Source organism: Zonotrichia albicollis, chromosome 27, assembly GCF_047830755.1.
Source record: "Zonotrichia albicollis isolate bZonAlb1 chromosome 27, bZonAlb1.hap1, whole genome shotgun sequence".
NCBI lineage: Eukaryota > Metazoa > Chordata > Aves > Passeriformes > Passerellidae > Zonotrichia > Zonotrichia albicollis.
In genome coordinates this window covers 6219330-6233444 of record NC_133845.1, presented here as the reverse complement: position 1 = coordinate 6233444, position 14115 = coordinate 6219330, and the positions used below count along the sequence as shown (strand labels likewise).

General features: G+C 55.9%; 3 protein-coding genes across 5 annotated transcripts; 1 reads left to right on the top strand and 2 right to left on the bottom strand.

Moving 5' to 3' along the window:
- Nucleotides 1–791: 791 nt before the first annotated feature.
- DDX25 (DEAD-box helicase 25) lies at nt 792–7410 on the bottom strand. Of its 2 annotated transcripts, XR_012583895.1 has the most exons (11): nt 7158–7410; nt 6479–6614; nt 6311–6403; nt 6114–6216; nt 5436–5550; nt 4927–5104; nt 4049–4286; nt 3682–3844; nt 3378–3566; nt 2003–2480; nt 792–1273 (listed from the first exon to the last, which is right to left on the bottom strand). XR_012583895.1 is itself a non-coding variant. In XM_005494928.4 (10 exons), the coding sequence occupies exons 1-10, from the start codon at nt 7378–7380 to the stop codon at nt 1209–1211; spliced, it is 1503 nt and encodes a 500-aa protein (XP_005494985.2). In that variant the 5' UTR covers nt 7381–7407; the 3' UTR covers nt 792–1208. The 2 variants fall into 2 exon arrangements, 1 of the variants encoding a protein (XP_005494985.2); XM_005494928.4 differs by lacking the exon at nt 2003–2480 and having other exon boundaries at nt 7158–7407.
- A 51-nt stretch (nt 7411–7461) lies between these two features.
- Nucleotides 7462–13863, top strand: PUS3 (pseudouridine synthase 3). 2 transcript variants are annotated; one of them, XM_074559673.1, is made up of 5 exons: nt 7462–7579; nt 10424–10856; nt 11960–12510; nt 12825–13015; nt 13384–13863. In XM_074559673.1, the coding sequence occupies exons 2-5, from the start codon at nt 10470–10472 to the stop codon at nt 13671–13673; spliced, it is 1419 nt and encodes a 472-aa protein (XP_074415774.1). In that variant the 5' UTR covers nt 7462–7579; nt 10424–10469; the 3' UTR covers nt 13674–13863. The 2 variants fall into 2 exon arrangements, with proteins under 2 accessions (XP_074415774.1, XP_074415773.1); XM_074559672.1 differs by lacking the exon at nt 7462–7579 and adding an exon at nt 9428–9569.
- On the bottom strand, nt 8571–14099 carry HYLS1 (HYLS1 centriolar and ciliogenesis associated). The gene is made up of 2 exons (XM_074527752.1): nt 13917–14099; nt 8571–9525 (listed from the first exon to the last, which is right to left on the bottom strand). The coding sequence occupies exon 2, from the start codon at nt 9499–9501 to the stop codon at nt 8722–8724; it is 780 nt and encodes a 259-aa protein (XP_074383853.1). The 5' UTR covers nt 9502–9525; nt 13917–14099; the 3' UTR covers nt 8571–8721.
- Nucleotides 14100–14115: the final 16 nt, after the last annotated feature.

The window sequence follows — 14115 nt, the reverse complement described above, 5'->3', positions numbered from 1 at the left end:
CCAGCACAGGGGGAACCCGACGCCACTGCTGCCGGGGCCCCTGCAATCTCAGGGCTGAGGAGCGGCGCACTTGCTGTGGCAATGGCAGCATCCTTGCATTCCCCCCATGTGAGAATTTAATCCGAGTATTCTCTCCTCCACACACAGTATTTTTTTGGCTAAAGGATGGGAAAATAAACTGCCACTCCCCTGTGATCAAAGCTGGGGGGTTTGGAGCTGGGGAAGCCAGGCAAGGAGCAAGGTTTGATATTTCATCTCCCACTGTCTGCAACGCCCCAGACCATCAAACATTGATAGGGGCGGCTGTGCCGTAACGCAATGCCGGGGGGCTGGAGCAAGCCAGGGGGGATTTGGGGGTGCACGTGGTGAGGGGGATCAGGGAACACCCAGCAGAGCCTGGAAAACTATCATGCATCTCCCATCTCCCTCACAGATCCTTTAATTAGAATTACCAGAACCACACTGTTAATACTAAATGTGTGTACTGTCCACAAGGAGGCTTGAAATGCCTCAGAGGGTTAAAGCTGCCAGCAGGGAACTGCAGAGCCAGGGCCAGGCACTCTCCTGCTACCACCAGGTCCTGCTTCCACCTCTGGCTGCCCTCTCACCACGTTTTGGTCACCTTTTGTGCCTGTCCAGGTTGGGTTTGGATAGAAATCTGGATGAGGAGAGCAGGGTGCAGTAGCCAACCCAATAAATGACACCATTGTCAACACTGACCTAATGAAACCTCACCTGCAAGGGCTGATATATTTCAGAGAATTTTGGTAAAGAAGGAGCCACCCTGGTGATTACAAACAATTTCATTTATTAAAGATTAACAAAGGCACAAACACAGCCCACTTCCTGAGTCCAACTTCTGTCCTCACACTGCTGCGACCCCGAACATTTGGGTTTCAGACCCCTGGGGCCCAACCTCTCTCTCTCACCGATGGGATCCTGAACACTTGGATTCTGGAACGCCCGGGGGTCCAACCTCTCTCCTGCACTGCCGGGACCCTGAACACTCGGATTTTGCCCCGGGATCTGGACGGCAGCAGTGGATTCCTGCTGCCACCTAGCGAGACAAGGTTCGCTCCAGCCTCTCCTCAGGCAACACAACAGAACTCAACAGCTTCAGAATACAAGAGAACCGGGAAGTCTTCCCCTGTAACTTTTCCTCCTGTTTAGAACTACAACTTGGATTTGGGAGAACGAATCCCTGCTCCTCACTCAGCTGCAAGCTTCTCCAGCTCGTCCATGTCGTAGGGATCCAGCTGCTTGATCGTGGTCTCTGTAGGAAGGAAAGAGCAGTTGTGGGATGTGAGTGCAGAGCTCGCTCCCCTGAGCACTGTCTGTGCCACCTGAGTGCCCCACGCCAGCTGGGAAGCTCCTGAGTGCTCACTGCAGCTGGGAAACCAGCTGGGAAAGTGCAGGGGTGTCAGACATCTTTTATGAGAAATCCTTTCCTTAGGATTTTTCTTCCTGAGAAGCTGAGAGGCCTCAGGAACAAAATGCAAACAATGGTTATCTGCTGCTGTGGAATGCAACAGTGGATCTGTGATTGGTCTCATGGGGTTGTTTCTAATTAATGGCCAATCACAGTCAGCTGGCTCGGACTCTCTGTCCAAGACAAGCTTTTGTTATCATTCTTCTTCTATTCTTAGCTAGCCGCCTGATGAAATCCTTTCTTCTATTATTTTAGTATAGTTTTAACATAATACATATAATAAAATAATAAATCAGCTTTCTGAAACATGGAGTCAGATCCTCATCTCTTCCCTCATCCTAAGACCCCTGTGAACACGGTCACATGGGGAAATGGGGTCAGCAGGGAAATCAGCTGGGACAAAGCAGGAGGGGAAATGATCAGGGCAGCAGCAGCACAGAGCTCAGCCCCTGATGTGCCCCCACTCCCTGTTCCCACCTCCACAGCCACGCAGGACAGGGAGGGTCTGCACCCTCCAACTGCAACACCACAACATGAAAAGCACAAGTCAGATCGCTGGGGGTTCATCCTCACACTGGCTCCTGCTGCCCATGGCTGTGGTTGGGCTCATCCACATGCCAGATGTTCCAGCTGCTCACAGCTGCTACCCCACAGCAACAATCTCTGCCAGAATGTGTGCCTCGTGTCTCCTCTGCCTGGTGTCTGCCCCAGGCTCACTCCAGGTTCCAAGGACAGGTGGACATTGGAAAGAACCAAGAGGGCTGAGTGGCTCTGAGGCTGGAGATGTGGAAGGGACACAGTGTCCTGCCCATCAGAAGGCTTCTATAACCTTCTTTCCTCTAAAAATCACAGAGAAAACTGCACTGGGATTCAAAAAACCATCAGTGCAGCCCTGGCATCTGGCAAATCCCATGAAAATCCTCTTGACAATCAATTTCCACTCAGGAAAGATTTCCACAGCTGCCATCCCCTCTCCCACAGCCAGGCTGAGCTGAGCTGAGGCACCAGGTCCCCTGGGACAAACGCTTGCAAGGAAAGGCAGAAAAAATGCCTGAAAGAGGGAAAAAAAGAAGGTGCTGAGGCATCCTGGGTACTGGTAACACCCCCTGCAAGTTGCACACAACCTCCAGGGCTGCTTCTGGGGAGATTTGCCTGCTGGGGAGCAAAAATCACCCTAAAAGCTGTATCTGTCACCCATTCCCAGTGAGATGAGCCCTGTGGAGAGGAGCAGCCCAACAAGGACTATTTGCCAACAGGGAATAATCCCTGGAAGTGTTCAAGGCCAAGCTGGATGGAGCTCTGAGCAACCTGGTCTAATGGAAGGTGTCCCTGCAAATGGGAAAGGGTAGGAACGAGATGGGCTTTAAGGTCCCTTCTAATTGAGGCTATTCTATGGTTCTGTGAGTCAATCTGAGCCTGTAACAGCTCAAAGGAAAGCTAAACAAGGTGAAATGTCTCCTGCGTGTCCAGTGCATGCAGCTGTACAGAAATTTGATGGAGGGGATCCCAGTCCCAGCCCTGCCTCTGGGAGCAGCAGATCCATGTTGATACTTGTCGCAGACATCTTTTCATAAAAATCCTTTCTTTGGGATTTTCCCTTCTGGGAAGCTGAAGCCCCAGAAAAAGAATGTAAGCAATGGTTATCTGCTGCTGTGGGATGCAACAGGTGCACCTGTGATTGGCCCATCTTGGATGTTTACAATTAATGGCCAATAAAGGACCGAGCTCTCTCTGAGACAGAGTGGGAGAGAGCTCTTTTGTTATCATTATTTTCTATTCTTAACTTAGCTAGCCTCCTGAGAACTTCTCTTTCTATTCCTTTTAGTATAGACATAATGTAATATATATACATCATCAAATAATAAATCAAGCCTTCTGATCATGGCATCAACATTCTCGCCTCTCTCTCCACCTGCCAACCCTTGTGAGCACGGTCAGGGATACTCACGGAAATACTCCTCAATCTTGTGCACGAGGGGCACGGTCTCCCTCTGCACCACGCTGAAGGCGATGCCGCGGTGCCCGAAGCGCCCGGCCCGCCCGATGCGGTGCAGGTACGTCTCAAAGTCCGGCTCGCCGTCCTGATCCATGGGCAGCCCAAAGTTCACCACCGTGGTCACCTGCTGCACATCAATGCCTGCAACAGAGGGAGAGGATCCTCTTGGGATACCTCGTCCCACGGGATCTGCTGCTCAGGCCCACGGCCTGGCGCGTTTTGGGCCATCAGAGGGGCGCTGGGTTGGCCAGGGTACCTCTGGCACAGACGTTGGTGGCGATCAGGACCTTCTCCTTGCCCTCACGGAAGCGCTGGATGACGCTGGCCCGCTGCACCACCGTCAGCTCTGCTGTCAGGATGGCCACTTGGTGCCCGTCCCGGCTCATCTTCCCCGACAGCCAGTCTGCCATCCTCCTGGTCTGCACACACGGGGACAGGCTGAGGCCAACAGCTCCCTCTCCAGAGTGCCCTGCCCCTTCTGAGGGAGCTCATGGCAGTTTTCAACACTCCACTGGGGTCTGCTCCTTTGTTCTGGGGGTCTTGTCTTTACTGTGCCCACACTGTAAAATGACCCATTCCAGCTATTCCCAATGGGACAGGGCTCTCCCAGGCAGGCCCCTTACCTGGCAGAAGATCATGACCTGACCGATGGTGAAGCTGCCATAGAGGTTGCAGAGGGCCTTGTACTGCTCGTCTGAGCTCTGGCACACCATGAAGTACTGCCTGATGTTGCTCAGGGTGAGCTCCTCCTCCCGCAGCTTGATCACGATGGGGTCGGGGATGATCCGCTCAGCAAAGGCCCGCACGGGCTCCTTGTACGTGGCTGAGAACAGCAGCACTTGGCAGCTCTTGGGAAGAGCCCTGAGAGAGGGAAAAAGCTCTGTCAGCCCCTTTGTCCCAGGCAAAGGACAGAAACCCAAATTTAAACTGATTTTGTGTTGCCTTCAATGGAAAGGGAAGCAAAGATGGCTGACAAGAAAGATGGAGAGAGACTTTTTACAAGAGTCTATAGTGACAGGAAAAGGGGGGGAATGGCTTCACACTAAAACAGAACAGGTTTAGAAGTTAGGAGGAAGTTCTTCCCTGTGAGGATGGTGAGGCCCTGGCATAGGTTGTCCAGAGCAGCTGTGGCTGCCCCTGGATCCCTGGAAGTGTTCCAGGCCAAGCTGGATGGAGCTCTGAGCAACCTGGTCTAATGGAAGGTGTCCCAGTCAATGGGAAAGGGTGGGAACAAGATGGGCTTTATGTCCCTTTCAATTGTGGCCATTCTGTGGTTCTGTGAGTGAATACAAGACCTGTAACAGCTCAAAGGAAAGCTAAACAAGGTGAAATGTCTTCCTGTGTGTCCAGTGCACGCAGCTGTACAGAAAGACAGACTTGTGGACAAGCCTCTTTGGGACCATGGGCACACTCTCACAGCCCTTTGGTAACAGACTCCTTTAAAGCTACAGGAGAGAAGGGAAAGCAGGGAACCAGGGCAGCAGCTCTCAGCAATCCTCACCTGTGGATGCGGATGCTCTGACAGGAGAGGCCCTGCGTGTCGATCATGATGTCAGCCTCATCCAGCACGAACAAGGAGATCTTTGTCAGGTCCAGGATGCGTTGTTTGAAGCACCAGTCCAGGGTGGTGCCCGGTGTTCCGATGATGATCTGCTCCTCCAGCACTGTGCCCTTCAGAACTGCAAGGGGACAAAAGGATTTATTTGGCTGCCTCCAGGCACGGAGCTCTCCTTGCTTGCTCAGACTCTGGCTGCTCAGTGATGCCTTCAAGGGGTCATCATGACACTTCCCTACAGCCCTGGGGCATGAGAACCACCCCCATATGGGAAAGGGGAGTCTGCAAGCAGCCAGTGATGATGGAAAGCCTCCTCAGCAGGGGAGGGGACAGACACTATGTTATTGCCCTTCATGGATGTCTGGGCAGTCCCTGGTAGCTCCAGGCTCTAAGAGAGGATCCCTGTACCCCCCTCCCTGTTTCTGCAGCAGGGCTGGCAGCTGGGCTGGGCTCACCTCGGTTTCCCCGGACAGCGTAGTTCACCTTGATGTCCGTGCAGAACTTGCCAATGGCGCGCACCACCTGCCCGATCTGCAGGGCCAGCTCGTAGGTGGGAGCCAGGCACAGGCACTGGCAGGAGAGCAGAGGAAGGAGCTGTCAGGCCCAGGATGGGGCAGAGGAGCTCAGGAGCATCCCACAGCACTGGGGGACAGGGCATGGGGCAGCACGGCATGGCTGGAGGCTCAGGAGCTGGGCTGTGCTCCCAGCTCCAGCCAAGGGAAGGAAATGCATCTCTCAGAAGCGTGGTGCAGCTTGTTCCTGTGCCCTAGTTCAGTCACACTGTCCATACATACAAAAGGAGATCTGACATGGCTGGAAACTGCTGGCAAAGCTGGTTCTGCACCCAGAGAGGAGACCGGGAGTATCTGACCGCCAGAAACCAGCAGTGTCTGCAGCTGCTCCTCAAAACCTAAATTCCAGGGTAACTGAAGCCTGGATTGATCCACTCTGGCAATCCTGAGGTGGGCACTGTGCCTTTGGTCCTACCTGCCACTGGGCCCTGGTGGTTTATCACCCCACTCCAGTGGGTAAAGTCACACAGAACTGGGACAAAGCCCAGAGCTCTGCCCCTGGCAGCGTCCTGGGCGCCTGGGCCACCCCCTCCTGCAGCTGCTCGCCCTGTCCTGCGTTACCTGCGGGTATTTCTCGCTGGCACTGGCTCTGCTCAACATGGCCAAGACAAAAGCTGCTGTTTTCCCTGTCCCTGACTGGCTCTGGGCAATCAGATTTTGGGGCCTGCAAGGCAAAAGCAGCTTAGTGCAATGCAGGGGTCGGGTGCTGGGATGCTGTGAGGTGCCGGGGCTCAGCCGCCTCACCCCTTCCTACTCACGGGTAAGCCAGCATGAGGGGCAGCGCCTGCTCCTGGATTTTGGATGGTCTGTTGAAGCCCATCATGTAAACCCCCTGCAGGAGCTCCTTCTTCCTGTGGAAACAAAGCACCCTGTGAAGGAGGCTGGTGTGCTGGAGCATGGTGGGGCTGGGGGCTGTAGCAACTCACAGGGGCAGCTCCTCAAAGGTCTTGATGGAAAAGAGTGGGGAGCTGGGGTCTCGCTGCAGGATCTCCACGTGCTGCTGGGACTCCACCAGGGACGTGTGGATCAACTTGTTCATCAGTGACAGCTCAGCCAGCGGCACTGGGAAAAGCAGCAACTCCGTAAATAAAACAAACGGAATCACAGAATCATTAGGGTTGGGAGGAATCTCAGGAAATTATTCAGTCCAAACTGCTTCCAAGGAAGGGTCAAATGGAGGTGACACAGAACGTGTTCCTGTAGGTCTGGAATGTCCCAAAGGAGGGAGAATCCAGGACCTCCCTGGGCAGCCCGTCCCAGCTCTCTGCCACTCTCCATGTCAATAAGTTCTTCCTCATGCTGAGGGGGAACTTCTTGTGTTTTCGTTTACAAGGGGCTTGTAATGAGAATCCTCTTCTCTCCCCAGAGGATATCTTATTGTTCTGAGGGTTCACTAGAAACACTGCAGGCAACATCCATTATTCCAGACTTACTATCACCATACTCATAAATGAGCATCTAAACGCACTGCACTGAGCCCTTCCCTCCTCTCGATTCAACACCCTCTTGATTCAATTACGGCTCAGTGCCGTGGGCCGCCGGTCCCTCGGGACCCCGCGGGGTCGCTCCGCGCTCGGCGGGCACCGCGATCCCCTCCGGACCCACCTCTCTCCTCGTCCTCCGGCTCGGGCCGGGGCGCGGGCGGCGCGGGGGCCGCGGGGAGCAGGCCGAGCCCGCGGGCCGTGCCCCGGCCGGGCCGCTCGGGCCAGCGCAGCCCGGGGCAGCGGGAGCCGGAGCGGCGCGGAGCGGCCCCATGCCATGGGCAGCCCGGGCCGGGGCCGCCGCCCGCCGGGCCGAGCCCGCGCAGCCCGCGCTCCGCCCCCGCCATGGAGCCGTCCCACAGTGCCGGGCCGCCGGATGGGGCGGGGACATCCGGCACCGGAGCGGCGGGAGCGGGTACGGCCCGGGGAGCGGGGCCCGCGCTGGGAGGGCGTGCTTGGGGAGCTGGGCACCGGCTCCTCGCAGGGCGGGGAGGGGCCCCGGCAGCACACGGGACTCCGCACGGTGCCAGCTCTCGTCCCTGGAAGGTCTGGGGGGCTCCTGTGTGGCACAGGCTGCTGGGAAACCCTGCGGAGCTGGGGACCATGGAGAGGGAGGGTCCCTGTCTCCAACAGGGGTTGGGGGCTGTGTTCCCCTCCCCGTAGGATGCTGAGTCCTGGGACACCAAGAGGGAAGGAGGTGTCCCCAAGGTGATGGAGATGAACAGGGACCCCATAGGGCAGCGAGGGTCCCCAGTTGCACAGAGGGATCCTACATGGGGCCAGCACTGGGCCCCATAAGGTTTTGGGTGTCTCTGGGGAATAGAGACTGCCCTATAGTGGGCATGGTGGGGTCCCTGGGGAGTTGGAGGACAGGGACCCTGTAGAGCAGGAAGGGGCCCTGCTGCAGTCAGGGACCTCACAGGCTCTGAGAGGGGAGGGAAGGGGCCCTTGGGTGCTGAAGGAACAGGGAGGCTGTAGGATTGGGGTGCTGTCCCCTATAAGAGTTTGGGGAGGGTATCAAGGGTTCTGGGGCACAAAGACACCTTCACAGATGGATGAGAATCCACAGGGTGCTGGAGATTCAGGGACCTCCAAGCTGGAATGTCCCCCAAGATGCCAGAACCCCTTCACTGTGGGGCAACAGCCGGGTCCTCAAGCTTCTTTGTCCCCCATCTGGGATCACCTCCCAGTGAGGTTCAGGGGAGGCTGGACACGGAATTCCAGGCTGCAGCTGTCACATGCTTCCCATCATCCTGCTCCCTTTTCCAACCATCTCACTGAGCTTTCGAGGACCCTTTCCTGCACCAGAACTGCCACCTTTTCAGTCCATTCCCATATCTTGGAAAGAAAATTAACACTAGGAATAGTAATAACACTACTAGTAGTGCTAATAATACCTTGCTTCCATCCTAAAGCTCCTTTATTTTAAAGATGAGGTAAAATAAGGCAAAGACAGCAGAGTTAGGTGATGCAGAGATAAGTCTGGAATAATGGATGTTGCCTGTAGTGTTTCTGATGAACCTACAGAACAATAAGGAATCTTTGCAAATGCTTTATTGAGAAAGATACTGCTGAGACATTGCAAAGAAAACCTCCTCCACACCAAAACTTAAGCTGCTTGAAGTGCACCGGGGGATTTTCCAGCCTAGGGAGGATGTTGAGGAGAAGCAAGCAGCGGGGCTGTGGCTCTAGGAGGTGGTGTTCCGGCGGGGCATGTTGCAGTGGGCCAGGTCGTAGCGCACGCCGAAGCGCAGCGAGTCGCGCTTCTTCGTCGTGGGCACCTCGTACGTGTTGGGCACGAGGCGTTTCTGCACCTGGCGCGGCAGCCCCGACTGCAGCATCTGCGTCCGCATGGCCCAGCGCAGGCCCTGGTGGGAATCCTGCCCGGGAAAGCGGAACCTTTGCCAGTCCTGCCTGTACGCATTGAGCCTGGCCACCGGGTCAGTTCTCCTCACTCTCTCAGCCTGAGGAGCAATGTAAGCGGGCACCACGGGCAATCGCTCGGGGGGCATGGCGCGCTCGGATGCAGTGTTGCTCCCAAAATCCCCCAGGAGAGAGTAAGGCCTGTCCTCAAGGAACCACTCATCATCCTCATAGTGCAGGAAGTCCTCCAAGTTGCCGCTGGTGGTCTCTGTTCCCCCTTCGGAGATGGCGTCTTCCATGTAAGTCCTGGAATGCCCCAGGTTCCATGGACAGGTGTTTATATCTGACTTGATGCTCGGTGACTCTTCGGAGACCTCCACCCTTCCATCAGGTCTGTGCCTCAGCACCTTCCTCTTCATCACCAGCCTCCTCGCTTCCCTCTGATCCATGGGAAGGTCTGACTGTGTGCCAGAAAGGATGGATGACTCAGCATAGGGATCATCCTGGAAACACGATGGCATGTCGCTGTATCCCTGCCAGGAGCTCTGCGGGCTCAGATCAGCTGCCAGCTGCTCCCTGCGCTCTGCTCTTCGCACCTTCTCCATGGTTCCCACCAAACTGGGTGGATTCTGCAGAAAAAGAAACCAGGGTTAATTTACTGCAGTACATTCAGGTTGGCTAAAGATGTCAAAGGGGTTCTGATGCTCAGGTTTTTGGGTTCAGGGGTGTTGATTTAGGTTGGGGGTGTCCTCAGTGCACTGCTAAACCTCCTGCTGCCAGCAGAAGGCTCTTCCCTACAGTAATACAAACACAACCCCTAAATTCCTGCTAGAAAACTACACTAAAATGAATTATGTGATGAATTAAGTGCTCATGGAAAAACAGAGGGCAGGTTCCACGCACTGGGTGAGAGATTAATGGTCTTTCCTTGTACCTCTGCTTCTAAACCCACAATATTGAGTCATAATTTAATCAAGAGACATCCAAGAGGTTGTTTTACTTCCAGAGGAGGGAAGGGCTCAGTGCAGTGTGTTCAGATGCTCATTTATGAGTCTGGTGATAGTAAACCTCCAGCCCTGTGACAAAAAGGGATCCAGACACAGATTCCACTCTCAGCACAGGTTTGGGATCTCTTTAAGGCAATTTGAAAAGCCGCAAGTTGGGAGCAGATGGCGGGGCGGGATGAGTGGCAGCCGTCAGCGCGCTGTCTGCAGCGGGGATGCAGGTGTGAAAACGACAAGGGCTCCGTGACGGCTCGCCGCGAACGTGCTGCTGCTGACGGAGCAGATCCCATCAGCTGGGGGAAGAGGAGTGATTGAAAAGCCCAAAAAAAGAGATTTGAGTGAAATGAAGCTGCCCGAGCTAAGCACCAGAGGCCCTGCCCTGTCTGTGCTCCCCTGGGAACACCAAGGGGCTCAGACAGTAAAGACTGACTCTGTTGGTAGCAGTTATTTTGCAGGAAAAGCCTAGAGATCTAATAAAAACCACATAAAAATGCAAATCCACCATTTTTTTCTTTCCCTGCAGACACCAAGCATCCACCAGCAACAAACTGACGCTCCAAGTGGTGGCTATGGCCGAGGAGAGCAAAGCTACTGACCATGAGCAGCTCCTGAGGAGGGTGCAGGAGCTGGAAGTGGAGGTGAAGCGGCTGCAGGAGAAGCTCCAGGAGGACAAAGAGGGTGCTGGGAGGAGAGAGGCTCCTCCAGCCTCTGGGAAAGCCAGGAAACGCCAACAACGGCCCTTTGACTTCGCTGCCCACAGCCGCAGACACGTGGCACTGCGCATCGCCTACCTGGGCTGGGGCTACCAGGGCTTTGCCAGCCAGGAGAACACCACCAACACCATCGAGGAGAAGCTCTTTGAAGCCCTCAAGAAGACACGGCTGGTGGATGACAGACAGACGTCCAACTACCACCGCTGCGGACGCACGGACAAGGGCGTCAGTGCTTTTGGGCAGGTCAGCATCTCCTGAATGGGGGCTTCAGCATCTCCTCAGTGGGGGCTTCAGCATCTCCTCAGTGGGGGTTCCTGTCGGTTTTCCTTGGGGGGGAATGGAGTTCTGATGGGATTACTGCTTGGATTTGTTCCTTAAAGCCATCAGTTCTCAACCCTGGAAGTGAACCTGGCAATGGATTCCTGCCTGTACAATGATGATTTCAGGCCTTCGAATCCATTTTAGTGCCATTTTCCCCCCATATTAGTTGTTTTCCAGGGTCCTGTTTTAGGAGGATAAAACATGTTTTAGGCTGCAGATTCCCCAATAGCCTGGTGATGCCCTGCCCTCAGCAGGGCCCTCTCAGCTGATTTAACTTGCCAACCCTACAAAAACCCAAATCTCCAGGAACCAGCTCACTTCCTGCAGCATCAGGCAGCTGAATTCCTGCACAGAAGGGTCTGAGGGGAGCTGCAGCCAGCGGAAGGGAGCGTGGGAGTGGGAGCTGGAGGGAGGGAAGCAAGCTGGCCTGCTTGGTAGGCATGGAGCCATAAGCCTGGCTGAGATGCTGGGGAGAGAGCAACCTTGGTGGCAACCACAGGGCTGGTTCTCCTTTCTTCCCTCCCAGCACAGAAAGCAAAGCTGGCGTAGGTTTAACTTCAAATGGCTGCTCTGCTCCCCTTCACAGGATGAGCTACATGAAATCAGGGCATTTGGTGCCTTCTCTTGCACCACTTCAGCACACGGCACCCACAGGGGGAATGAACTTGTTCCCACACCAGGCTTCCCGGCCAGCCAGGCTGTTACTGCCTTCAAGTCATCACCTCCAGCTTGAGAAAAAAAAAAAAAAAAAGCACATTACAACCCCGTGACTAAAGATGAAGCCGTTCCGAGACTGTGCTACGTAGGCAGCCTGCAACTTTCCCGTTTTATTAATGGAATCCGTGGCATCTGCTCGGGTCCTCAGAGGCACTCGCAGCTCTGCCATGGCAGGATTGCCTGACTGAAGCCACCTTCATCTGTAGGAGATCCTGGATTTATTTCCCAGAGGTGTGGGAAGACTTGGCTCCACGCGCCGCTGCGCCCATCCATCCGCGCTCTAATCCTGCCTTTCCTCATTTCTGCAGGTGATCTCCCTGGATCTGCGCTCCAGCCTGCCGGAGGGGCAGCAGCTCAACGGCCATGAGGCCGGGGGGCGGCAGGAGGAGCTCCGCTACACCCACATCCTCAACAGGGTGCTGCCTCCCGACATCCGCGTGCTGGCCTGGGCGCCCGTGGGGCCGGAGTTCAGCGCCCGCTTCAGCTGCCTGAGCCGCACCTACCGCTACTTCTTCCCCTGCGCCCAGCTGGACGTGGCGCTCATGGACAGCGCGGCCCAGCGCTACGTGGGCACCCACGACTTCCGCAACCTCTGCAAGATGGACGTGGCCAACGGGGTGCTCAACTTCCAGAGGACAATCCTCAGCGCCACAGTGACGTGGGTGGACAGGGGAGGAGAGGCCAGGCCACGGGATCCCTTCCGGCTGTGCCAGTTCGAGGTGACAGGACAGGCGTTCCTGTACCACCAAGTGCGCTGCATGATGGCCGTGCTCTTCCTCATTGGCCAGGGCATGGAGAGCCCGGATGTCATTGATGAGCTGCTGAATGTGGAGAAGAACCCCCGGAAACCACAGTACAGGTAGGGATTGGTCTGGAAAGCACAATGGTGGGCTGTTCTTCAGAGCAACAGCTGTGCCTGGAGTGCTGCTGGCAAGCCATGCCAGCACATGAAGCAGTCTCATGCATGGAAACAAACTGCCAGTGGCCTCACTGGAATGTATCCACAAGGATCTCTCTTTTCTTGCTCTTGAGCAAAGTTTTGATAGCTGTACCCCTTGGTATTTGGTGAAAATTAAGTTATTACTCAGAAAGGAAGTTCTGTGAAGGTTAGGGCTGGTTTTGGCAGATCCACTGTTCTTGAGCCTTTTTGTGGTTCCTCCTCCTTGTCTCCAGCATGGCGGTTGAGTTCCCCCTGGTCCTGTACGACTGCGAGTTCCCAGACCTGCAGTGGCTCTACGACCCAGAGGTGCAAGGCTTCAACGTGACACACTTGCAGCAACTCTGGGCCAGCCATGCTGTCAAAACCCAGGTGCTCCGGGACATGTTGGCAGGCCTGGATGCTGCTCCCGTGGCCACCAGAAATGGTAAAGGGAGTCTGGGGGGAATAACTTGAAATGCACGCTGACAGACTGCAGGGTTAGATGGGATATTGGGAGGAAATTCTTCCCTGTGAGGGTGGGCAGGCCCTGGCACAGGGTGCCCAGAGCAGCTGGGGCTGCCCCTGGATCCCCGGCAGTGCCCAAGGCCAGGCTGGACAGAGCTTGGAGCAACCTGGGATGGCGGAAGGTGTCCCTGACCATGGCAGGGGGTGGAACGAGATAAGCTTTAAGGTCCATTCCAACACAACCATTATGGGATTCTGGGAATTACAGAGGATTAACTGCTTTAAAAAAGAAAAAAAAGAAAAAGAAAGGACGGGATAATTAAATGTTGTTTTTCCATGATGTCACAGGTCCAGAGAGCAGCCTGGTGCCCTGGGGTGAACTGCAGCCCCCGCTCCACAGCCAGATCAGCGGCTTCGTGGAAGGGGTCCAAGCCCGCACCTACAAGCCCCTGCTGGCCCGGCCCCGGTGCGAGGGGCTGGAGGCGCGGATCGAGCACTTCGTGCGGAGGGGCCGCATCGAGCCGCCCCAGGGCCCGGGGCTGCCGGGGAACGGGGCCGGGGATCCCCCCGAGGGCAAGCGGGGCAGCAGCGGAGCCCCCGAGCAGCTGCCCAAGAGGATCTGTATGGACACCGAGTGACGGGGCACCTCTGCACGGGGGCAGCAGACGCTTCACCCTTTTTTTAAATTACTGTAATTGAAAAACAAAAGTTTTTTCAGTGCTATTTTTTATAAATCTCAAGAAAACCAGCGTAGCGGTGGTGTGTTCTGGTTTGGGGGCAGTGGGAGGGGGCTCAGCGTCCCCAGCGCAGTGAGGCAGCGCTGAGGGGATGGCTGAGGCTGTACGGGCTGGGACCCCCCCACCCCTCTCGCTCCTCGGTACCTCCGGCCCGGCCGCGCCGCTCCCGGTGCTCCGTTGTGCCCCGCAACTGCCGCCGCGGTTTAAACACCCCCGCGCGCCGCCATTGGCCAGCGCGGCTGTCGCTCAGCAGGCGGCACCTTCCCATTGGGCAGGCGCTCCGCGGTGCTGCTCCCGCGGCGCCGCCATTGGCCGGCAGAGGGACGCGGAGAAGGAGGCAGAA

Bases quoted from the DNA above. Each gene is read 5' to 3' on its own strand.
- DDX25 (XM_005494928.4), bottom strand. From the start codon at position 7,380: ATGGCGGGGGCGGAGCGCGGGCTGCGCGGGCTCGGCCCGGCGGGCGGC. The intron at 5,105-5,435 runs GTGAGCCCAGCC...GTCCCCTTGCAG, and splicing joins CGCTGTCCGGGGAAACCGAG to TTCTGAAGGGCACAGTGCTG. The intron at 4,287-4,926 runs GTGAGGATTGCT...TCCCTCTCTCAG, and splicing joins CAGAGCATCCGCATCCACAG to GGCTCTTCCCAAGAGCTGCC.
- HYLS1 (XM_074527752.1), bottom strand. From the start codon at position 9,501: ATGGAGAAGGTGCGAAGAGCAGAGCGCAGGGAGCAGCTGGCAGCTGAT.
- PUS3 (XM_074559673.1), top strand. From the start codon at position 10,470: ATGGCCGAGGAGAGCAAAGCTACTGACCATGAGCAGCTCCTGAGGAGG. The intron at 10,857-11,959 runs GTCAGCATCTCC...TCATTTCTGCAG, and splicing joins GCGTCAGTGCTTTTGGGCAG to GTGATCTCCCTGGATCTGCG. The intron at 12,511-12,824 runs GTAGGGATTGGT...CCTTGTCTCCAG, and splicing joins CCCCGGAAACCACAGTACAG to CATGGCGGTTGAGTTCCCCC.